Genomic DNA, 25,694 nt, shown 5'->3' with positions numbered 1-25,694 from the left:
CCGATCGTGCTCTGTTATGTAAAGCATCCAGACGATTCAGATTTTGTTTACGCTAAAAATTTAGCAGACATGCGTATATGCATTATTTCAAAGCGTAATTTACGCTAATACGCATCTTACTTGGAGCCCTGTATAGTTATTACACAAAATACTGTACAGTTCACATTAAGCATATAATAACATTTCAGGCTCAAACATACGTGTGTGTAGTGGGCCTAGTGGCATATTACTGCATACTTGAGGTAGTGTGTAAACTTACATGTATATAGTTACGCACAATTAATTACACTACCAGGTAAGGTTAAAAATGTAAATTATGCTTACCAGGTTGCATTACTTCATAACAATATCTAAGCACAGCACAGCACAGCACAGCACACATACTCATTGATCTAGTTAGAGGTCTGTAAAAGATTAATTGGTTTATAGTGCAAATTATAAGAAAATGAGGCAGTGATATCAAGAAAGACTACCATTAAAATTTTATGACACACTATTTAATTCAAAATATTAACAAAGTGTCAAACATGACTAAACACTGAATAAGCCAAAAGCTTTACTACCTTTGAACAGATAACATAAGGCCAGAGTTTTTATGCCCCCGAAGGGAGGCATATAGTTTTTGAACTGTCTGTCAGTCTGTCAATCTGTCGGTCTGTCAGTCTGTCCGCATTTTTCGTGTCCGGTCCATATCTTTGTCATCGATGGATGGATTTTCAAATAACTTGGCATGAATGTGTACCACAGTAAGACGACGTGTCGCGCGCAAGACCCAGGTCCGTAGCTCAAAGGTCAAGGTCACACTTAGACGTTAAAAGGATAGTTCATTGATGGGCGTGTCCGGTCCATGTCTTTGTCATCCATGGATGGATTTTCTAATAACTTGGCATGAATGTGTACCACAGACTCAGTAAGACGACGGGTCGCGCGCAAGACCCAGGTCCGTAGCTCAAAGGTCAAGGTCACACTTGACGTTAAAGGATAGTGCATTGATGGGCGTGTCCGGTCCATGTCTGTCATCCATGGATGGATTTTCAAATAACTTGGCATGAATGATTATGTGTACCACAGTAAGACGACGTGTCGCGCGCAAGACCCAGGTCTGTAGCTCAAAGGTCAAGGTCCCTGCTTAAAGGTCAAGGGGTCACAATTGGAGGTTAAAGGTAAACAGGGCTTTTTCCCTGTCTGGTCCTTTAACTATGCCACCTTGAAGGGATTTCAATATTACTTGGCACAAATGGTATCTCATAATAAGACGATATGTCATGCACAACTTTCAGACCCCAGCTCAAAGACCAAGGTCACATTTGGCAGTGAAATGTTTACAAAGCATGAACCGGGTCTGTTTCGTGTCCGGTCCATAACTCCTGTCTTTCATTAAAGGATTTTAATATTTCTTGGAACAAATGTTCCCCATGACGAGACGATGTGTCATACACAAAACCGGCGGACCCCTAACTCATAGGTCAAGGTCATAACTGGAGGTCAAAAGTTAATAGGGTTTTTTTCCTGTCCGATCCAGAACTCGGTCATCCATCAAGGATTTTAATATTAGATAAAATATATAGAACCCTAGCTTAAAGGTCAAGGTCACACTTTAAGATCAAATGTCAATGGCATCTTTTCCTGTCCGGTCTATAACTTTGTCATGCAACACAGGATTTAAATATCAGTTTGCACATATTCCCTGGAGGAGACAATGTGTTATGTGCAAACCCGAGCCCTCTAAGCTGCAAGGTCAGGTAACACTTGGAATCAAAAGCCAAAAGGGTTTTATTCCTGTCCAGTCTAACTCAGCAATCCTTAAAGGGATTTTGAAATTACTCGGCACAAATATTCACCAACATGAGAAAAGTGGTCATGCGCAAGCAGGGATTTTTTTCCTTCTTTATAAAGTACCCCTAAAAAGACATTTTCCCAATTGAAAAATGCGATCTTTTTTCCCAATTATCATCCAAAAATTCCCCAAATGACAAAATTAAGTTTGCATTTTTATGATTGCAGAAGAAAAACTTAGTTACATTGACAATCCACCATGATTTAACCATTTAAACAGTTTGTTTGATGCTATTTACATGGAGTTAAAGGAAGAAGCATTCTTAATGAGGTTATTAATTAACTATAAAAATTCCCAATCTGAGTAAAAAACCCGCTATTTTTCCCAATTTATCCGGTACAGGACCTTTTCCCAAAAGGGCACATAGAATCTCTGGCAAAAACCTGGCCCATAAGTATAAGGTCAAAGTCACACATAGAGACAAAATATCAGATACAAGAATGACCTTGTTCGGAGCATTTCTTCTTCATACATGGAGGGATTTTGATGTAACTTGGCACAAATGTTCGCCACTGTGAGGCACCATTGTTTTTTGAATTAATTATTCCCTTTGTTATTACTATAAATAGACTATCCTGTTTTCTCATATTCTCGGGGGGCCTAAGGGGTTGTTTTTATTCCCACTAAAAGATTACCATTTCATAAACAATATTTGGGTGTTACTTTGTACAAAATTCACTTGTCTTTCAGATTGAATCATAAAATGTTTCAGAAATTATCCCATTTCGTTATTTTGTTACGTATTTGATACCACCCTTACCTGCAGAAATGGACCAAGAGTTTTCTCGTTATTCCCGTGGATTTAGATTTGACTTTTCATCACAAATAAGTTGTAGAATTTAAAACATTTGAATCAGAATCTACCATTGTGTAATAAATATAACCTGTAGTAAGTTTGTTCAAATTTTCGCGAAAAGTATTGTTTTTTTTCGTGAAAGTTCATCTACCCGAGGTCTCATTATTTAGACTAATGAGACACCCTGAGAATACGAGAAACAGGGATATATTGCAACTTATTTAGATCTATTAAATCTACCACTAGATTTCTACCCTAAGATATTCATAACAGCATATAAACATCTCTGGGCTGAATTTTTTTTTAGCAACTCCTTCACCAGTCACCACTGCACCACAGGTGCCAGACACATAACCAAATACTTTACTTAATAGACCTATATATGTATATAATAGACTATTATACACAGACACTTGGGGTCTGGAACCCCCAACCCCTCCAGCCCAAACACCTACGCGCCTGTATATATTTTTATCATCATCATTGTATATCCAGACACAGACTATAATCACACAAGCAATATTAGCTAGTGGGAGATTATATATATTTTCAAATTAGTTCAAATAAGTTTAAGGTTTCGATGGAGGCCTTGAGAAACAAAAATCAAACAACACCAAATCATAGAAAGAAAGAGTTGTTTGACATGAAAATTGAACATCATGTAAAACATGTATATTACTTTACGAAACAAGTGTCAGTATACTGATATAAACATTGAATTCCGGAAAAGGGCTGCCTAAAGGGTCTCCACTTCCGGACAGTTAACCGCCTTTAAAACCTCACCATTTTCAAAGAACTGTCACGCATGTTTGTTTTGATGCATTTGCAATAGCGTGCGAGTGGTGAAATTTCACGTAACAAGGTGGAAAAATAGTTTTCAGCAATTGTTTATCTTTTTTCTTTACAAATGGCATTCATTTTCAAAGGGAGACAACTTTTTCTCAAAGATTACTTAAAAATAATCGGAAAAAGTTGTTTCCCTTTGAAAAAGATTGCCATTTGTACTTAAAATAATCGGGAACAGTTGTTTCCTTGAAAATGAATGCCATATGTAAAGAAATAATGATAAACAATTGCTGAAAACTGTGTTCCACCTTGTATGCGAAATTTCACCACTCGCACGCTATTGCAAATGCATCAAAACGAACATGTGTAACAGTTCTTTGAAAATGGTGAGTTTTTAAAGGCGTTTAACTGTCCGGAAGTGGAGCCCCTTTAGGCAGCCCTTTTCCGGAATTCAATATTTATATCAGTATACTGACACTTGTTTCGTAAAGTAATATACATGTTTTACATGCTGTTCAATTTTCATGTCAAACAACTCTTTCTTTCTATGATTTGGTGTTGTTTGATTTTTGTTTCTCAAGGCCTCCATCGAAACCTTAACATTGCATGGGCTGGAGGGGTTGGGGGTTCCAGATAATGTGAAATATAGGTCTATTAAGTAAAATATTTGGTTATGTGTCTGGCACTATTATATACATATATAGATCTAGGTCTATTAAGTAAAATATTTGGTTATGTGTCTGGCACCTGTGCACTGCACCAGTGATATTTAATCAAAATGGTAGGCCTACAACTAGAACAGACGAAAGATCAACTCAAAGATGCTCGGTATCGATTCAAATAATTTCTTAGGCCTAAACAACAGTGTAAATACGCAAAACATTTAGATTTTACATAAATATAAAGGTGAATTTACCTTAGGCTTAGCTGTATTATATCACAAATGGCGGCGGTGAAGATCTGCAGCCGAAAGCGCTGGGCCGGATGACGTCATTTTTATCTACGTCATCGCACGTGTTATGACGACAGAGCAGAAACATCTTTTCGAGGCGCCTTATAGACTCTACATAAGTTGTAAGTATCTAGATTCTAAGTTTCTAACTGATAATTTATTATTATTAAATTTGTTAATATTATATAGATCTACACTCGTAACAATAGTAGATTTACTAAGTAAATGTCCTCCACAAATATTTTCGTGATTTTCATGACATAAAATAGATCACATTAAGAGCCTAAATTTTGTTCCATCTAATCCGTAGCAGTGCTTTTTTTTTTGCATTAATCCCGCTTTTTTGTAAGATCCATATCATCCAGGTTATATACTGCCAATTTCAGAAAAGCTCACCGAATGGGCGTTTGCATCAAACGCAGGTAGTAAATAGACGTAGCTGTCACTAGCTATCGGTGAGAGGGTAGATCTAATACTAATATAGTTTGCTCCGCCCAAACGTATATTTCTATCGGTCTTGGGAAAGCAACCTCGTAAAGTGTTAGTTACAAAAGTGAAATATTGCGGGAGTTTATTTCAGGATAAGTCATAGTTATTGTTCGAGGAATCGGTCTGCATTGTGTTTACAGACCTGTGAGGGATTTGTGAACCGAGCGAGCGTAGCGAGCGAGGTTTCAAATCTCCTCACAGGTCTATAAACACAATGCAGACCTATTCCAAGAATGATAACTGACTTACCTACATGATTTTTTGTTTTACATAGGCCAGATTGGTTTCGGATTTGAAGAACATTTGTAACGTGTATGTATGATAAAAACAAATAGTTAGAAGAAGGAACAAGCCAATATGTGTCACAATTTATCGGGTACATTTATATTACAAAAAGCCCAACTTGCTACGAACCTGTTAATATATTTGTCAGCAATTAGAACATGGACTTTTTGTTATTGCGTGAAAAATCCGTGCACATTTGGGAAATAGTCTCTCTCTGAGATCATCCATGTGTGTCTAGTCGATTAATCTGAATTTGACGCGAATGGTATTTTATAAGTGTTTTTTTTTTTTCATAATTTTTCTAAGAAACTTTAAGTTTATTTAGTTCTTTAATTTGACACTTAAATATACATTGCCGTATAAAAACTATTGGTATAGATTTATCATTACATTATCACAAGAAATGCGTATCATAATATACCCTGATTTTGGCACACGCCAAGAAGACACAACGGAATGTGCTTAAAACCATCGAGAAGATATAAAAAGCTTTAGTTTTCTTGACAATGAAAGTAAAGAGTACAACTAATTAAGAGGTTTGTAGTTCGAGGCCTCTGTTTTGATTGACATGGCAACGACTTGAATAAACATTATATATTAGTTTAATGTCGTTTTGGTTCTCCACCCCTGATTCACGTGAAGAAGTTGCTATGATACTTGTGGATGTCAATACATGTATAGAATGAAACCTTGTACAGTGCAAAATATCAAAATAATATTTAAAAGACATAAAAATGTCAACTGTTAATTCGATATGAGTTAACGACATTCAGCAAAATTAGAACATTTATCAGAATAAAAGAAATGTACTTTAAAACAAGTTTCCTAACAATTACCACTACCTAAAAACTGCCAACTGACAGCTTATTTCAGACACGCTCGGAATGTATCACAATAATTTTACTGGGTTATTTTCAAAAATACAACTTCGGTACTTTTGTTCCATGTTAATTGTACAGAAATCGTCACAATTTTCTTTAGCAGATTATTAATCAACTTGGAGGAAATTTGTGTACAGTAGTTTAAATTTCTTTTCAATTATATCATTGTCAATATTTTTCTTTGTAAAATAAAATGTCCTGCTTCATGAAGTATTCTCCACTCTGACGTAAGAGTATGCCCGTATTAAGTAACTTTCAGACAAATATCACCTGTTCAGAATTGAATGTTAAAACTTTACAGTTAAGTCATGTTTAGATCAAATTTCAAGATATGTAAAACTGGTCGGATTTTTTCACTTAAAAACGTACTTTTTTGAAACAATTAATACTATTTACAGAGTCAATTACGCGTTCACCGTAAATGTCATGCACGGACTTCTCGTGATTCAACTGCATTGTTTCGGTCGCTTACGCAGAACTTTAAATTTAATCTTTGACAAGAGCATACGTGTGTCGACAATTTGGCTCAGTGGTTAGAGCATTGGACTAGCATCGGAGCGACTCTGGTTCGATTCCCACTACAGGCACTTGAGATGTTTGTGTAGATAGTAGAAGTAGGACTGGTCTGGAAATTGTTATAAGGTGTTTATAGACCTCATCGGAACAAAGAAGCCCGTAGGTAATCCTGCACAATCATTACAATAATACCGGTATATACATACATACGCAGCATAATATTATACACTTTAATCTATTTACATTATAGGTCTGAACTGTCTGAAGATCGACATTGATGTGTATAATTTATTTTTATCTCGACAAAATACAACACAGCTGGTTTCATGTATTTATTTTGAATTGATGTATCTGGTCTTCGTATGTCGGTCATGGCAGATTTTTTTTTTCAAACGCGGAAAATACCGCTTATTATCGATGTTGTCTTCCACATTGAACTATAAGGTTCGTTTACCAATTTTGTTTTCAATTGTTAGAAAACAAACTCGCAGTGATTTTTTTTTTTGGAAATAATTAAACTACCTGTGCCCATGGAAATGGGAAAATAAGCGCGACAAATCCAGAAATTGGGAAAATAATGGCAAGCTTGTTTTTTTCTTAGGTTATTGATTTTTTTTTTTTTTTGCCTTTTCTACTGAAATATCTGTAAGACGAATTAATAGACTAGCTAGTTCTTGACTTGACTCGTTTTCACTTTGTGATAAAGACTTTATGAATTTTGATTGAAAACAATGTCCATCAGAAGGGGAAATGTGAAATATATTTGGGAAATAATGATCATTTTTTGGGAAAAATGCAAGGGGAAACAGCCCATATTCTGCACAAAAAATGGCCAAAAAAATCACTGACTCGGCAATATTTATTCAAAACTACATGCATTATCTTGGCAAAATACAACTGAAAGTTTTGTCCCTATAGAATCGTTAACGTGTAACGTCTGGTAATACCTAGTACATATATGTATAATGCCTTTCTTCTGTTTCAACCTTTACCCTGATTGTGACAAGTGCTTCTGCTTTTGCGACTAGTGCATACCAAGATCTGCATGCCTGCACGTCCGTGCAGTCAGATCATGGTCTGCACTGTTCGCCATTCAGTCTGTATCTTTTTGTAAGCGCCCCTTTTAACAGTTAATGGTACTGTCCAAGTTGAAAGATGGACAAGTTCATTATAGAAATTTAGCAAGGTAAGGGTTAAGAGCGCATTTTGTTCTTGTTACACAGAGAATAGAAACCTAAGATCATGCACTAGATTTTGTAATAAAAAGCTTTATTGTCCAGTTTAGATGTCATGTTGATTGCTATTTTAGCGCGCCAATTATGACCGATGTCACTCTATTGAACATGCTTTCAGGACACTGTTATATTATAGCACTAAGTCTTGTTCTGTAATTACTTTCTTCTGCACATGTGTATCGGACAATTCTGTAAAGAGCGCTGTAGGACCACATTCGTGACAGATCGCATTTGTATCAGGTGTGTGAACGCGATAGAGACCACATTTTTTGTTAATTTACACTAAACTTGCACACAACTTATATAACTAATAAGATTTCGATTCCTTTCAAAAACAACCGTATTGCACCATTTGACTTGGAATTACAGCCCCTGAATTGGCAAAAAATGCTGATTTTATCCTTGTCAACACAGTGGAGACTATATTTTTGGGGTCATAACTCTTTAAGACAATTTTTATAAAACTTATATAGGATCTCATTTCCTTTTAAACCAGCCATATTGCGCCATTTATATCGGAGTTATGGCTGAAAATGTCATGTTATGTTATGTTATTTCAGTCTTGTGAATACAATAGAGACCATATTTATAATTTCGTTTTGACCAAACTTGTATAGAAGTTATACGATATCTATAACATATCGGTTCCTTGCGAAAACCAGCTATATAGCACCATTTGTCCTGCAGTTTTAGCACAAAAATGACAAAATTTGCTGACTCCAGCATTGTCAACATGACAATTGATGGGTATATACTATAAGCGGTATTGAATCAGTTACCCGGGGGCCTCAGCTACCCGAATTTACTCAATGCTTCGTTATTATTCAACTTTACAATATTACACATTGATCTGCTTCCGGAATAAAAGAGGATCTTCCGGTCTGTCCCTCTTTTTTGTCGCTATACGGAGTTTTTACTGGTGAAAATCACAGCAAAAATTGAAGAAATCGCAGACCACAGCAACAGAAAATCAAAATTTGTTCGTACGTACGAACAAAATTCCAAATAAAATTTACAAATTCTTGTTCATTTCTCACATTTTTAAATGCAATTTGGAATTTTGTTCGTACGTACGAACAAATCCTGGCTGTTCGTACGTATGAACAATAATCCATATTCCGTATTATTTTTCAGTTCTGACATGCTGTTCAAACAGCTCAGATTTGTTCGTACGTCCGAACAAAATTCTAAAATAGCTTTAAATTTTTTTTTTCATTTCTCACTATCATTTGTTCATACGTATGAACAGCCTGGATTTGTTCGTACGTACGAACAAATGAGAGAACCAAAAAAGAATTTATTCTTAAAAAAATGCAATTTGGAATTTTGTTCGTACGTATGAACAAATCCTGTCCATATTATTTTTCAATTCTGATATTCTGTTCAAACAGCCCAGATTTGTCCGGACGTACGAACAAAATTCCAAAATAGTTTTAAAATTCCTTTTTCATTTCTCACTATCATTTGTTCATACATAAGAACAGCCTGGATTTGTTCGTACGTACGAACAAATGAGAGAATCGAAAAAGAATTTATTCTTAAAAAAATGCAATTTGGAATTTTGTTCGTACGTACGAACAAATCCTGTCCATATTATTTTTCAATTCTGATATTCTGTTCAAACAGCCCAGATTTGTTCGGACGTACGAACAAAATTCCAAACTGCTTTAAAAATTCTTTTTCATTTCATTCTCACTATCATTTGTTCGTACGTACGAACAAATGAGAGAACTGAAAAAGAAACTTATTCTTTAAAAAATGCAATTTGGAATTTTGTTCGTACGTACGAACAAATCCTGTCCATATTTTTTTCATTCTGATATTCTGTTCAAACAGCCCAGATTTGTTCGGACGTACGAACAAAATTCCAAACTGCTTTAAAAATTCTTTTTCATTTCATTTCTCACTATCATTTGTTCGTACATACGAACAAATGAGAGAACTGAAAAAGAACTTATTCTTAAAAAAATGCAATTTGGAATTTTGTTCGTACGTACGAACAAATCCTGTCCATATTTTTTTTCAATTCTGATATTCTGTTCAAACAGCCCAGATTTGTTCGGACGTACGAACAAAATTCCAAACTGCTTTAAAAATTCTTTTTCATTTCTCACTATCATTTGTTCGTACCTACGAACAGTCTGGATTTGTTCGTACGTATGAACAAATGAGAGAACTGAAAAAGAATTTATTCTTTAAAAAATGCAATTTGGAATTTTTTTCGTACGTACGAACAAATCCTGTCCATATTTTTTTTCAATTCTGATATTCTGTTCAAACAGCCCCGATTTGTTCGGACGTACGAACAAATTCCAAACTGCTTTAAAAATTCTTTTTCATTTCATTTCTCACTATCATTTGTTGTACGTACGAACAAATGAGAGAACTGAAAAAGAATTTATTCTTAAAAAATGCAATTTGGAATTTTGTTCGTACGTACGAACAATTCCTGTCCATATTAATTTTTCAATTCTGATATTCTGTTCCAACAAGTCCTGTCCATATTTTTTTTCAACTCTGATATTCTGTTAAAACAGCCCAGATTTGTTCGGACGTACGAACAAAACTCCAAACTGCTTTAAAAATTCTTTTTCATTTCTCACTGTCATTTGTTCGTACGTACGAACAAATGAGAGAACTGAAAAAGAATTTATTCTTAAAAATATGCAATTTGGAATTTTGTTCGTACGTACGAACAAATCCTGTCCATATTATTTTTCAATTCCGATATTGTGTTCGAACAGCCCAGATTTGTTTGTACGTACGAACAAAATTCCGAACTGCTTTAAAAATTCTTTTTCATTCACAATCATTTGTTTGTAATGAGCAGCCTGCATTTGTTCGTACATACGAACAAATGAGAGAACTGAAAAAGAATTAACTTTTAAAAAGAAAAAAGCAATTTGGGATTTGTTCGTACATAAATCCAGGGTCTGTATGCAAAAGATACTTTCAGTTCTGACATTTTGTTTGAACAGTCCAGATTTGTTCGTACGTACAAACAAATTTCCAAATTGCATTTAAAAATTCTTTTTCATTTCTCATAATCATTTGTTCGTACAAATGCCACTTAATACCATTTTGAAAACAATACAATAATCACTGAAAATTTCAACACATATTTTAATCTATTTATGTAAAAAAATACCAAAACAAATACTTATGAACATAATAAATGTAACACAAAAGTCTAACATAAGTAAAACAAGAGCTGTCATTGACAAGAGCTGTTGGTGACAAATGCACATCCTCCCCCCACAAGTATGCTATAGTCGTATGAACAAAAAAAAGAAAACAAGAGGGCCATGATGGCCCTATATCGCTCATCTGTTATCATTGCACTTGAGGACAAGAAGGTCCTCAGAAAAAATATCTAAGTCCAAAGGACAGGAACAACAAAATGAAGAAATTTAACCAAAAAGAAAAAAAGAATTCTTACAAGGTACAGATATATGTCAAAATACACCTAAAAATTGGGAGGTACCATCCATGTTGTACCACAGAAAAGTGGTCTCGGTTTTTCCCTACGGCCAGTAATAAAAAAGTTACTAAAAATAAGCTATTCATAGTAACGTAAAAGGGAAGTAATTACGAAAAAAAATATTGTAAGTGAACAAAAGAAGGATCTGCCAAATAAATCTGTTGACATAAATGAAATCAGTATCTTCATTAGTTACGGAGATACACCCATTTTAATTTGAAATAAAGGGAGGTAATTTGACATAAAATAAGTCCATAGTTATCTACCCTGATTGGCTCAGTCCAACTAATAACAATAATGAAATTTCAAATAAGTCCTATAAGTACTCACTGATATAAATCATTTTGATTACAATCAGGGGAGGTAATCAGATATACAAGAGGGCAATGATGGCCCTATATCGCTCACCTTTTATCATTGCACTTGAGGACAAGAAGGTCCTCAGAAAAAATATCTAAGTCCAAAGGACGGGAACAACAAAGAGAAGAAATTCAACAAAAAAAAAAAAAAAATTCTTACAAGGTATAGATATGTCAAAATACACCTAGAAATTGGAGGTACCATCCATGTTGTACCACAGAAAAGTGGTCTTGGTTTTTCCCTACGGCCAATAATAAAAAAGTTACTAAATATAAGCTATTTATAGTAACATAAAAGGGAAGTAATTAAAAAAATAAATATTGTAAGTGAACAAAAGAAGGATCTGCCAAATAAATCTGTTGACATAAATGAAATTTCAGATCAGTATCTTCATTAGTTATGGAGATATACCCATTTTAATTTGAAACAAGGCAGTCTGAAAGACAGCTAAATCCCCCGCCACTGCTATGGAAAGTGAAAGGGTAAACCTTTGATTTTAGCTGTGACCTTGACCTTGAACTGACATGGCTGACTCATGAATTCTGCACAACGTCTTGATGAGGTGATCATTTGACTCAAGTTTCATGAAAATCCTTCAAGGGGTTTAGGAGATACAGAGCTGAAACCTTTGACCTTGAGTTGTGACCTTGACCTTGAGTTGACATGGCTGACTCTTGAGTTCTTGAAGAGGTGATCATTTGACCCAAGTTTGATTGAAAAATCCTTCAAGGGGTTTAGGAGATCTACAGAGTGGACACCAAATGGAAGGCTCAAACCTTCGACCCTTAGTTGTGACCTTGACCTTGAGCTGGCATGGTTGACTCATAATTTTCTGCACATCGTTCTGATGAGGTAATCATTTGACCCAACTTTTATAAAATTCCTTCAAGGGGTTTAGGAGATATAGAGTGGACACGAAATGGAAGGCTCAAACATTTGACCTTCAGTTGTGACCTTGACCTTGAGCCAACATGGCTGACACATAAGTTTCTGCACATCGCCTTGATGAGGTGATCATTTGACCCAAGTTTGATGAAAATCCTTCAAGGGGTTTAGGAGATATAGAGCGGACACAAAATGGAAGACTCAAACCTTTGACCATAAGTTGTGACCTTGACCTGGAGCCGACATGGCTGACACATAAGTTCTGCACATCGCCTTGATGAGGTGATCATTTGACCCAAGTTTTATAAAATTCCTTCAAGGGGTTTAGGACATATAGAGCGGACACAAAATGGCAGGCTCAAACATTTGACCTTGTGTTGTGACCTTGACCTTGAATCGACAAGGCTGACTCATGGGTTTTGCACATCGTCTTGATGAGGTGATCATTTGACCCAAGTTTCATGAAAATCCTTCAAGGGGTTTAGGAAATATGGACCGGACACAATTTTGTTACGGACGGAAGGACGGACACAGACCATTCCTATAATCTCTCCGCCACGGCGGGGGATTAATAAAGGGAGGTAATTTGACATAAAATCAGTTCATAGTTATCTACCCTGTTTGTCTCAGTCCAACTAATAACAATGATGAAATTTCAAATAAGTGCTGTAAGTACTTACTGATATAAATCCATTTTGATTACAATCAGGGGAGGTAATCAGATATAAAATAACTCTGGAACCTACAATTGGATCTGATTTGTCGTGGAATCCAAGATTTATTGTTGTTGAAGATATTTTGGAAGTTTGTATCAAATAAAACCATAAATGAAGTCTCTTTATGGCTGCAAAAGCCAAAATAGCCAATTTTGGACCTTAAAGGGGCTATAACTCTGGAACCCATATTGGAATCTGGCCAGCTGAAGAAAGGAAGCAAGATCTTGTGGTGATACAAGTTGTGTGCAACTTTGGTTAAAATAAAATCATAAATGAAGCTGCTATTGTGCAGACAAGGTCAAAATATCTAATTTTGGTCCTTTCAGGGGCCATAACTCTGGAACCCAGTAGGGGATCTGGCCGATTATAGAAAGGAACGGAGATCTTATGGTGACACAAGTTTTGTGCAAGTTTGATTAAATTCAAATCATAAATGAAGCTGCTATTGTGCAGACAAGGTCAAAATAGCTAATTCTGGCCTTTTCAGGGGCTATAACTCTGGAACCCATAATGGAATCTGGCCAGTTCAAGAAAGAAACCAAGATCTTATGGTGATACAAGTTGTGTGCCAGTTTGGTAAAAATCAAATCAAAAATAAAGCTGCTATTGTGCAGAGAAGGTCAAAATAGCTGATTTTGGCCCTTTCAGGGGCCATAACTCTGGAACCCATAATGGGATCTGCCCAGTTCAAGAAAGGAACCGAGATCTCATGGTGATACAAGTTGTGTGTAAGTTTGGTTAAAATAAAAGCATAAATGAAACCACTATCGTGCAGACAAGAAATTGTTGACGCACGCACGGACTGACGACGGACGAAGGGTGATCACAAAAGCTCACCTTGTCACTATGTGACAGGTGAGCTAAAAAAGAAAGTGTAAAAAAACTTCAACTAAGGTGGGGACGCGGAAAGACGCCAATGCCAGGTCGAGTAGGATAGCCCACCTTATTCTTCGTATAGTTGAGCTAAAAATTATATACAATATATGCCCATCATGTAAATGTTACAGTAAAACATATTCTGTTTTGTAGACAGTAATATCAAACAATGACATGTACAATTCCAAAAATGAAAATGAATTCTTTAAACAATTTTGGTAGGGGGTCACCTAAGGATAATTCCTGTTAAGTTTGGTGTAAATATGCCCTGATTTTGAAGTAAATATTTTACAAATTGTTGACCGATCGATAACCCATGAAGGAAATAGAGCAGTTACAAAAGCTCACCATGAAGTGGTTACAAGAATTTATTAAAAGGTTGCAAAATTTCAGCAATTCAGCTACAATTTGGCAGTTTCTCTAAACAAGAGGGTCATGATGACCCTGGATCGCTCACCTGAGTATTAAGAGCTACATGTTTCAAATGTCAAACTGATGATTTTTAGAAATTTTTTGGAAGATTTTCCGATGTATAATCAAGTAACCCCTGGAGCGGGGCCAATTTTACCCCAGGGGTCATGATTTGAACAAATTTTGTAGAAGTCTACTAGGCAATGCTACTTGTCAAATATCTAAGATCTAGGCCTTCTGGTTTATTTTTAGAAAAATTTTGAAGATTTTCCTATATAAAATCAAGTGACCCCTGGGGCGGGGTCAATTATGACCCGGGGGTCATGATTTGAACAAATTTTGTAGAGGTCCACTAGGCAATGCTACATGTCAAATATCTAGGCTCTAGGCCTTCTGGTTTATTTTTAGAAAATTTTGAAGATTTTTCTATGTACAATCAAGTAACCCCATGGGGCGGGGTCAGTTTGACCCTGGGGGTCATGATTTGAACACATTTTGTAGAAGTCTACTAGGCAATGCTTCATGTCAAATATCTAAGATCTAGGCCTTCGGGTTTATTTTTAGAAAATTTTTGAAGATTTTCCTATATAAAATCAAGTGACCCCTGGGGCGGGGTCAATTTTGACCCTGGGGGTCACGATTTGAACACATTTTGTAGAGGTCTACTAGGCGATGCTACATGTCAAATATCTAAGCTCTAGACCTTCTGGTTTAGGCCTAAAAAAAAAAATTCTTTGTTTCCGGTAACATGCTCAAAACAAGAGGACCATGATGGTCCTGAATCGCTCACCTCTTCCCACATGACCCAGTTTTGAGTATGACGTCGTTTTTTCTATTATTTGGCATAGTGACCTAGTTTTTGAGCTCATGTGACCCAGTTTGAACTTGATCTAGATATTATCAAGATAAAAATTCTGACCAATTTTCATGAAGATCCATTGAAAAATATGGTCTCTAGAGAGGTCACAATGTTTTTCTATTATTTGACCTATTGACCTAGTTTTCGAAGGTACGTGACCCTGTTTTGAACTTTACCTAGATATCATCAAGGTGAACATTCTCACTAATTTTCATGAAGATCTCATGAAAAATATGGCCTCTAGAGAGGTCACAAGGTTTTTCTATTTTTATACCTACTGGCCTAGTTTTTGACCGCATGTGATCCAGTTTCGAAACTGACCTAGGTATCATCAAGGTGAACATTCAGATCAATTTTCATGAAGATCCATTGAAAAATATGGCCTCTAGAGAGGTCAAAAGATTTTAATAATTTTAGACCTACTGACCTAGTTTTTGAATGCAGTTGACCCAGTTTCAAACTTGACCTAGATATCATCAAGATGAACATTCAGACCAACTTTCATACAGATCCCATGAAAAGTATGGCCTCTAGAGAGGTCACAAGGTTTTTTATTATTTGACCTACTGACCTAGTTTTTTAGGGCACGTGACCCAGTTTCAAACTTGACCTAGATATCATCAAGGTGAACATTCTGACCAATTTTTATGGAGATCCATTCCCAAGTATGGCCTCTAGAGAGGTCACAAGGTTTTTCTAATTTTAGACCTACTGACCTAGTTTTTGACCGCACGTGGCCCTGTTTCGAACTTGACCTAGATATCATCAAGATGAACATTCAGACCAATTTTCATACAGATCCCATGAAAAATATGGCCTTTAGAGAGGTCACAAGGTTTTTCCATTATTTGACCTACTGACCTAGTTTTTGACGGCACGTGACCCACTTTCGAACTTGACCTAGATATCATCAAGACAAACATTCAGACCAACTTTCATACAGATCCCATGAAAACTATGGCCTCTAGAGAGGTCACAATGTTTTTCTATTATTTGACCTACTGACCTAGTTTTTGAAGGCACGTGACCCACTTTCGAACTTGACCTAGATATCATCAAGGTGAACATTCTGACGAATTTTCATGAAGATCTCATGAAATATATGGCCTCTAGAGAGGTCACAAGGTTTTTCTATTTTTAGACCTACTGACCTAGTTTTTGATCGCACGTGACCCAGTTTCGAACTTATCCTAGATATCATCAAGATGAACATTCAGACCAACTTTCATACAGATCCCTTGAAAAATATGGCCTTTAGAGAGGTCACAATGTTTTTCTATTATTTGACCTACTGACCTAGTTTTTGACGGCACGTGAGCCAGTTTCAAACTCGACCTAGATATCATCAAGGTGAACATTCAGATCAATTTTCATGAAGATCTTGTGAAATATATCGCCTCTAGAGAGGTCACAATGTTTTTCTATTTTTAGACCTACTGACCTAGTTTTTGAAGGCACGTGACCCAGTTTCGACCTTGTCCTAGATATCGTCAAGGTGAACATTCTGACCAATTTTCATGAAGATCTTGTGAAATATATGGCCTCTAGAGAGGTCACAAGGTTTTTCTATTTTTAGACCTACTGACCTAGTTTTTGACGGCACGTGACCCAGTTTCGAACTTGACCTAGATATCATCAAGATGAACATTCTGACCAACTTTCATAAAGATCCCCTGAAAAATGTGACCTCTTGAGTGGTCACAAGCAAAAGTTTACGGACTGACGCACGCACGCACGCACGGACGATGGACGACGGACGCTGCGCGATCACAAAAGCTCACCTTGTCACTTTGTGACAGGTGAGCTAATAAAAATTAGGGTAGGTAGGTCGGAAAACTTTTTTTTTTGGAAATTTTTTTTATCAAGGGAGACTTTTCGGAAAATTTTTTTTTTGTCAAAAAATGATTACCAATAAGGGGGTTATGCCTTTTGAGCATCAGTAAGTTGATTTCTAACATCACTGGCCATGTTTAAAGCATAAAAAGTGCAGTTTTGCATCTTTTTGTTAAAAAGTTGAAAAAAATATTCTCCAAGGCCATAAAAACATTTAGGGTCGGGCCAAAAATTTAGGGTAGGTCGGGATACCGGAAACAAACAATTTTTTTTTTACGCCTTATTTTTTAAAAAATTTTTGAATATTTTCCTATAGAAATCTATGTAAAATCAAATGACCCCTGGGGCGGGGTCAATTTTGATCCTGGGGTCATGATTTGAACAACTTTAGTAGAGGTCCACTAGGCAATGCTACATAGCAAATATCTTAGCTCTAGGGCTTCTGGTTTTTGAGAAGAAGATTTTTAAGATTTTCCTATGTAAAATCAAGTGACCCCTGGGGCGGGGTCAATTTTGACCCCAGGGTCATGATTTGAACAAATTTGGTAGAGTCCACTAGGCAATGCTTCACACCAAATATCTAAGCTCTAGGGCATCTTGTTTTTGAGAAGAAGATTTTTAAAGTTTTTCCTTTCAGTTTCTGCATGGAGTTAAATTTCAGCATTAAAGTTTTTGCTTTTTGTTCCCCCTTTGGGTTTACTTTGGCTTACATACCGCTACTGAATCCAATAAAATAGTCAATATAGTTTTAAAAATTTTTTTTAATGATCGTTCTTGTTGTTTAAAAGATGCGTATGTTTGTTCATTTTTTTAAAATTTCCAGATCGACACCGCTTTGAATTACACTATCATACCATCAATATTGTTTCCCAACTGTTTGACTTCGAATGCATTGGGTATATAATATAGTTTTAATTTATAAAGTACCATTCAATGCGTGGGTACGTTTTCGTGTGGGAGAATTAATGCTGACCGTGCTTTGTTACGTAAAGCCCTTTAGAGATTCAGAGTTTGTTTACGCTAGTAAAAAGTCATTGCAGGAGTTTTCTGTAATTTCTTGTAGGGTTTTATACGCTAAAAATGATCGCACATGGTATATGCATTATTTAAAAGCGTAATTTACGCTAATATTTATTTTATCTGGAGCCCTGCCAAATTTTGCGACTTTTTCCTTCCCTCTATCCGTCCACTCCTTGCTTTTATATTTGGCCTTTGACCTAGTTTTTTGAAACCAATTTACAAAAAATCGAACTGTCCAAGATTTTTTTGGGGGTAACATTTCTACCAATTTCATTATGATTGAGCCAAAATTGTGACCTCTAGAGTGTTAACAAGCCTTTCCTTTGATTTAAACCTGGTGACCTAGTTTTTGACTCCAGATGACCCATTATCGAACACGTCTAAGATTTTATTGTGGTAACATTCTGACCAAGTTTCATTAAATTAGACCAAAATTGTGACTTCTAGAGTGTTAACGTCAAATTGTTGACGACGACAGACACAGGCGATCACAAAAGCTGACTTTGAGCACTTCGTGCTAAGGTTAGCTAAAAATCTTTTTGTCTAAAGGGTTTTAGTTATAGGCTCTATATGTCAGAAGGAGACCATTCCTATAACCCCAACCGTGTTTAATCGAGGACTTATAATAATGCTACAGACAAAAATCCATCAATCAATTCACGAAAAGAAGTCGATATATGTTTTTATTTTATTTTAGCCCTAAATTAGCAGACCCTAAAAGGCGAGTTTTTACATTCTATCTCAAATATTTCTATACATCTTTAGTACTACTAAAATGCTTTTCTTTTCAACTTTTCTCTTTGTTGAAAACAAAGAAATTTTAAATCAACTTATCTGCCTTGTCAATGACAAAGCCTTCATGAGCACCAAATAGATACAAAAAAGTTTCACCCTTCCTCTATTTCCATTAAACTTTTCAAGTACATTATACTTCTCCTGGGGATATTCATTGTCGTCATTAGAATCGTCTCATATCTTAATTGTTACTTGATTTGAAAGTGACTGACTTCTCCATATGTTTTGTTTTAATTGGAGGTGATTCCCTGTCTTATGGCATAGTTTTGATCGGTAAACAAATTTAAGCCCTTTTGAAAGTCGATATATTGGTGGAGTCCGTTTCCTTTGTAGAACTTGCCTTCATGGGATACTTGTCACAATGTGCTTGTTTGAATCAATCCCTTCGGAGAAAAATGCTATGCAAGATAATGTTCTCCTTTTAAGTTGTTAGGAGAGGTCCACTTTTCTTTTTTGCTTGAGACTCACCATCTGCAATAGATAAACAGTGTCTGCATATTCTTGAATTCATAGAAGTATAATGAAGCAACAACCGTTTTTAGGTTTCAGGTCCCTGTGATCTTGACCTTTGATCCAGTGACCTCAAAATCAAATAGGGTCATGTACACATTAAGACCAATAAACCTATTAAGTTTCAAGGTCCTAGGTTAAACCCTTCACCAGTTATTGAGCAGAAACCATTTTTAATGTTCAGGTCCCTGTGAGCTTGACTTTTGACCCAGTGACCACAAAATCAATAGGAGTCATCTACACATCAAGACCAATAAACCTGTGAAGTTCCAAGGTACTAGGCGGAACGCTTCTCTATTTAATGAGAGAAAATCATTTTTAAAGTTCATGTCCCTGTGGCCTTGACCTTTTACCCAGTGACTCCAAAATCAATAGGGGCTATCTACTCATCAAGACCAATGTACATTGTATATAAACCATGTGACCCCCGGGACGGGGCCATATTTGACCCTAGGGGGATAATTTGAACAATTTTGGTAGAGGATCACTAGATGATGCTACACATCAGATATCAAAGCCCTAGACCCTGTGGTTTTGGACAAGAAGATTTTTAAAGTTTTTTCTTTCTGTTGCCATGGCAACCAGAGTTCTGCATGGAATTCAATTCTTTGAAAGGGGGTCACCGAAGTACATTCCTGTGAAGTTTGGTGTAATTCTGCCCAGTGGTTTTCAAGAAGAAGACTTTTTTTAGAAATTGTTGACGGACAACGGACGACAGACATCAAGCAGTCACAATAGCTCACCTTGTCACTTCGTGACAGGTGAGCTAAAAAAGGCTGGTGATTAAGAAAAAGTATCACAATTCCCTGAGAGAAGTTGACTCTCCTATTCCTTGATATCACAGAATGTCCCTGAACTTTTCCGTATACTTTTAATGGGATACACAATTATTGTCTCTGTAACATTCATCATTTCATAAACATTCAAAAAAATGTTTTTCATGAGACAAGATAATATCTAAACAAAAACCTATTTAACACATTTTATCTACACTGAAATGAAGGAATGTAACCAGATATTTAAAAAGCTCTGAGGCATACCTCTTTTATGGGCCTCCACAGAATATTCTTGGTGTTTTTGAAATTATAAGAATTTGAGCATATATATAATAATTTACTGACCTATATGACCTTTCCCCATCATGTACATACACAGTACCAGCAGCTCCAGCTTCAGCACTGGTACCAGGCTTGCCTCCAAACGAGTCAAAGTAACCTCTATAGTGAGGAATTGTCACATGACGAGAGTGATACAACGCTATCCTGCCACCAGCACCTCCACCACCTTTTGTAACATCCCCTGAACCACCAATAGCTTGTATATGACCTGTGTGACTTCCTGTTATAATGCAATGTAGAATTCAATTTCTTATTAAATTCTTTAATATTTAACAAGAGGACCATGATGGTCCTGAATCGCTCACCTCTTCTCACATGATCCAGTTTTGAGTATGACGTTGTTTTTTCTATTATTTGACATAGTGACCTAGTTTTTGAGCCCATGTGACCCAGTTTTGAACTTGACCTAGATATTGTCAAGATAAAAATTCTGACCAATTTTCATGAAGATCCATTGAAAAATATGGTCTCTAGAGAGGTCACAAGGTTTTTCTATTATTTGACCTATTGACCTAGTTTTTTAAGGCACGTGACCCAGTTTCGAACTTGACCTAGATATCATCAAGGTGAACATTCTGACCAATTTTTATGAAGATCCATTCAAGGGTATGGCCTCTAGAGAGGTCACAAGGTTTTTCTATTTCAAGACCTACTGACCTAGTTTTTGATCGCAGTTGACCCAGTTTCAAACTTGAACTAGATATCATCAAGATAAACATTCAGACCAACTTTCATACAGATCCCATGAAAAATATGGCCTCTAGAGAGGTCACGTTTTTTCATTATTTGACCTACTGACCTACTTTTTAATGGCACGTGACCCACTTTCGAACTTGACCTAGATATCATCAAGATGAACATTCTGACCAATTTTTTTGGAGATCCATTCACAAGTATGGCCTCTAGAGAGGTCACAAGGTTTTTCTATTTTTAGACCCATTGACCTAGTTTTTGACCGCACATGACCCTGTTTTGAACTTGACCTAGATATCATCAAGATAAACATTCAGACCAACTTTCATGAAGATCCGTTGAAAAATATGGCCTTTAGAGAGGTCACAATGTTTTTTCTATTATTTGACCTACTGACCTGGTTTTTGATGGCACGTGACCCACTTTCAAATTTGACCTAGATATCATCAAGATGAACATTCAGACCAACTTTCATACAGATCCCATGGAAAATATGGCCTCTAGAGAGGTCACAAGGTTTTTCTATTATTTGACCTACTGACCTAGTTTTTGATGGCACATGACCCACTTTCAAACTTGACCTAGATATCATCAAGGTGAACATTCTGACCAATTTTCATGAAGATTTCATGGAATATATGGCCTCTAGAGAGGTCACAATGTTTTTCTATTTTTAGACCTACTGACCTAGTTTTTGACCGCAAGTGACCCAGTTTTGAACTTGACCTAGATATCATCAAGATAAACATTCAGACCAACTTTCATACAGATCCCTTGAAAATATGGCCTCTAGAGAGGTCACAAGGTTTTTCTATTATTTGACCTACTGACCTAGTTTTTGAAGGCACGTGACCCAGTTTCGAACCTGACCTAGATATCATCAAGGTGAACATTCTGACCAATTTTCGTGAAGATCTTGTGAAATATATGGCCTCCAGAAAGGTCACAAGGTTTTTCTATTTTTAGACCTACTGACCTAGTTTTTGACCGCACGTAACCCAGTTTCGAACTTGACCAACTTTCATACAGATCCCATGAAAAAAATGGTCTTTTAAGAGAGGTCACAAGGTTTTTCTATTTCAAGACCTACTGACCTAGTTTTTGATGGCACGTGACCCAGTTTCGAACTTGACGTAGATATCATCAAGGTGAACATTCTGACCATCTTTCATGAAGATCTTGTGAAATATATGGCCTCTAGAGAGGTCACAAGGTTTTTCTATTTTTAGATCTACTGATCTAGTTTTTGAAGGCACGTGACCCACTTTCGAACTTGACTTAGATATCATCAAGGTGAACATTCTGACCAGTTTTCATGAAGATCCATTGAAAATTATGGCCTCTAGAGAGGTCACAAGGTTTTTCTATTTTTAGACCTACTGACCTAGTTTTTGATGGCACGTGACCCAGTTTCGAACCTGACCTAGAATTTACCAAGATGAACATTCTGACCTATTTTCATAAAGATCCCATGAAAAATGTGACCTCTAGAGATGTCACAAGAAAAAGTTTACGCACAGACGCACGCACGGACGACGGACACTGCGCGATCACAAAAGCTCACCTTGTCACTTCGTGTCAGGTGAGCTAAAAATGTATGTTCAGAGGCAGATTAAACAGAAGTGACAACATTAAATCATTAACTGGCAAATAATACCTGCTAGTCGTCATACAGGTTACTAAGCCGAAGTGTTCCCAGGTATCTATAATATCCCCAGTATTAAGACTGTTAAACAGTCAGGGTTGCTGCCTTCTTAACAGACAGGTTTTGATGAGATATATTGATATTAAATATAAAATAAGCAGCATTGTGAGAACTCCAAATGAAATTTAGTGAACTAAGAAAAATAGACCACAAGGACCTATACATTTCATCTGGTGGTATGACTGAAAATAGCTAGTCTACAAATGTGAAAAGTTTCATTAAAATCTACTTTTTAGAACTTTTTCTACATGTCAAAAAATATTTCTTTCAAATGAGCAGAACTCCCTTAACAGAGAACATTTCTTTTTTGAAATGATGCTGAGAATTAGATCCAAAGATAAGCTGTAATGAATGTCTGCTTGATATAATACCACATCAACACACTTGTAAGTCATATGGCAATTTTCCAGCTTTTCATGGTGGAGGATCAGCCCCCCACCCCCACCCTCAAGTATTAAATCTGGCATTGAGTAGAACCACATACAGATCTTCTGTAAGTAAGCACAATGGCTTCCTCACATGAAAAATTTATACATCCAAGGCATCGAACACAAAGCAGTGAGAAACAAGTAATTCAAAGTCAGTGACCCTAACCACTCAGGCATACAGATCCCTTGCAATGAACAGTAATTTCCAGTTTTAAAAAGTGTAAAAACAGTAAAAATATGAACAAGAGACAATTTATGTATAAAGCTCTCTGTAATTTCATACACTAGTATTAGAAAGTAACATCATAGTTTGCTAGTACAAGACTACCAGTATTAAGTACACAGTCTTGCAGATCAGTGTCAGGTTTAGTTCGAGTTTAGTTTACAAAAATTCATTTTAGCATGACAGTGATGAAACCACAAGCATAAATATGAATCACTCTCATGTGTCATACCACGTGTTCAAGTTTTGTGACTTGTAGAGCAAACATTACACCATACCTGTGAAATTGTGTGTCAGTATCGTAATACTGCCTCCACTCACTCCGCTGGCCCCATTTGTATTGCTGCTTACTGTGTTCTTGCTGTTTGCTTTGATATAACCATCTACTGCTAGTGTGTGGGCTATATGCATATGAATGATACCTCCACCTGTATAAATATAACAAGAGGACCATGATGGTCCTGAATCGCTCACCTCTTCCCACATGACCCAGTTTTGAGTATGACGTCATTATTTGACATAGTGACCTAGTTTTTGAGCTCATGTGACCCAGTTTTGAACTTGACCTACATATTATCAAGATAAAAATTCTGACCAATTTTCATGAAGATCCATTGAAAAATATGGTCTCTACAAAGGTCACAAGGTTTTTCTATTATTTGACCTACTGACCTAGTTTTTGAAGGCACGTGACCCACTTTCAAACTTGACCTACATATCATCAAGGTGAACATTCTGACCAATTTTTATGAAGATCTCATGAAATATATGGCCTCTAGAGAGGTCACAAGGATTTTCTATTTTTAGACCTACTGACCTAGTTTTTGACCGCACGAAACCCTTCTCCATTTATTGACTGAGCGGAAACCATTTTCAATGTTCAGATCCATGTGACCTTGACCTTTGACCTAAGGACCCCAAAACACCAAGTATAACCTTCTGACCATATTACGTGAAGATATGGTCATAAATGTGACCTCTAGAGTGTTAACAAGCATTTCATTTGATTTGAACTGGGGACCTAGTTTGTGACCCCACATGACCCAGATTCGAAGCTGACCTAATGATCATAACTTTAAATTTACATTCTGACCAAGTTTCATGAAGATACAGTCATTAATGTGGCCTCTAGAATGTTAACAAGATTTATCTTTGATTTGACCTGATGACCTAGTTTCTGACCACACCTGACCAAGACTGAAAATAGACAGGTCTAAAAATTATCAAGATTAACATTCTGACCAAGTTTTATTATGATATATTATGGTCATAAATATGGCCTCTAGAGTGTTAACTAGCTTTTCCTTTAATTTTATTCAGTGACCCAGATTCGAACTAAAGATCATAAAGATTAACATTCTGACCAAGTTTCATGAAGATAACACCAGATTTGGACATAATGTGGCCTCAAGATTGTTATCAAGCTTTATCTCTGATTTAACCTGGCGACGCTTGTTTTTTTGACCCAAACCTGACCAGATGATCTTGACCTAAGAATCATTAAAGACCTGCCTCCAGTCCAACCTTAATAACCTTAACTTGTCACTGAAAATCATGAAGTCCTGACTAGAGCCAGTTTCCGCCCGTCAAAATAGGGTCTATTTTAAATAAAATTCCTTTATAAAACACCTGTGGAATTTGCATGCTAAAAGTTTGGTGTGGTGGCCGTTAACTGTTACCATTGTAATCTGGTAACAAGAGCTTGAAAACAGCCGCGGAGCAGGGCGTTAAAGGATAAACATTCTGGTCAAGTTTCCATTAAGATTTATTGTCATTAATGTGGTCCTCTACAGTGATTAAATAGCTCTCCTTTGATCTATCTGGTGACCTAGATTTTGAACCCACATGAACCAGATTCCAACTTATTTAAAAGATCAACAATACTAAAATTCAGACCAAGTTACAAGAGAAACAGCACAAATGCGACCCTCTAGAGTGCATATCAAGCTTTTCCATTGATTTGACCATTGTGACCTAGTTTATGATCCCATGCGACCCAAATTC

The 25,694-nt window shown here is 36.4% G+C and overlaps 1 protein-coding gene across 1 annotated transcript; it reads right to left on the bottom strand.

Annotated features, from left to right (window-relative positions):
* Positions 1 to 20,392: 20,392 nt before the first annotated feature.
* Positions 20,393 to 24,116, bottom strand: LOC128547486 (uncharacterized). Its single transcript, XM_053520420.1, has 2 exons — positions 23,969 to 24,116; positions 20,393 to 20,861 (listed from the first exon to the last, which is right to left on the bottom strand). Exons 1-2 carry the CDS (start codon positions 24,099 to 24,101, stop codon positions 20,569 to 20,571), a joined length of 426 nt encoding a protein of 141 aa, XP_053376395.1. The 5' UTR covers positions 24,102 to 24,116; the 3' UTR covers positions 20,393 to 20,568.
* Positions 24,117 to 25,694: the final 1,578 nt, after the last annotated feature.

This window comes from Mercenaria mercenaria, chromosome 12 (assembly GCF_021730395.1).
Source record: "Mercenaria mercenaria strain notata chromosome 12, MADL_Memer_1, whole genome shotgun sequence".
Classification (NCBI taxonomy): domain Eukaryota; kingdom Metazoa; phylum Mollusca; class Bivalvia; order Venerida; family Veneridae; genus Mercenaria; species Mercenaria mercenaria.
This window is presented reverse-complemented; position numbering and strand designations above follow the sequence as displayed.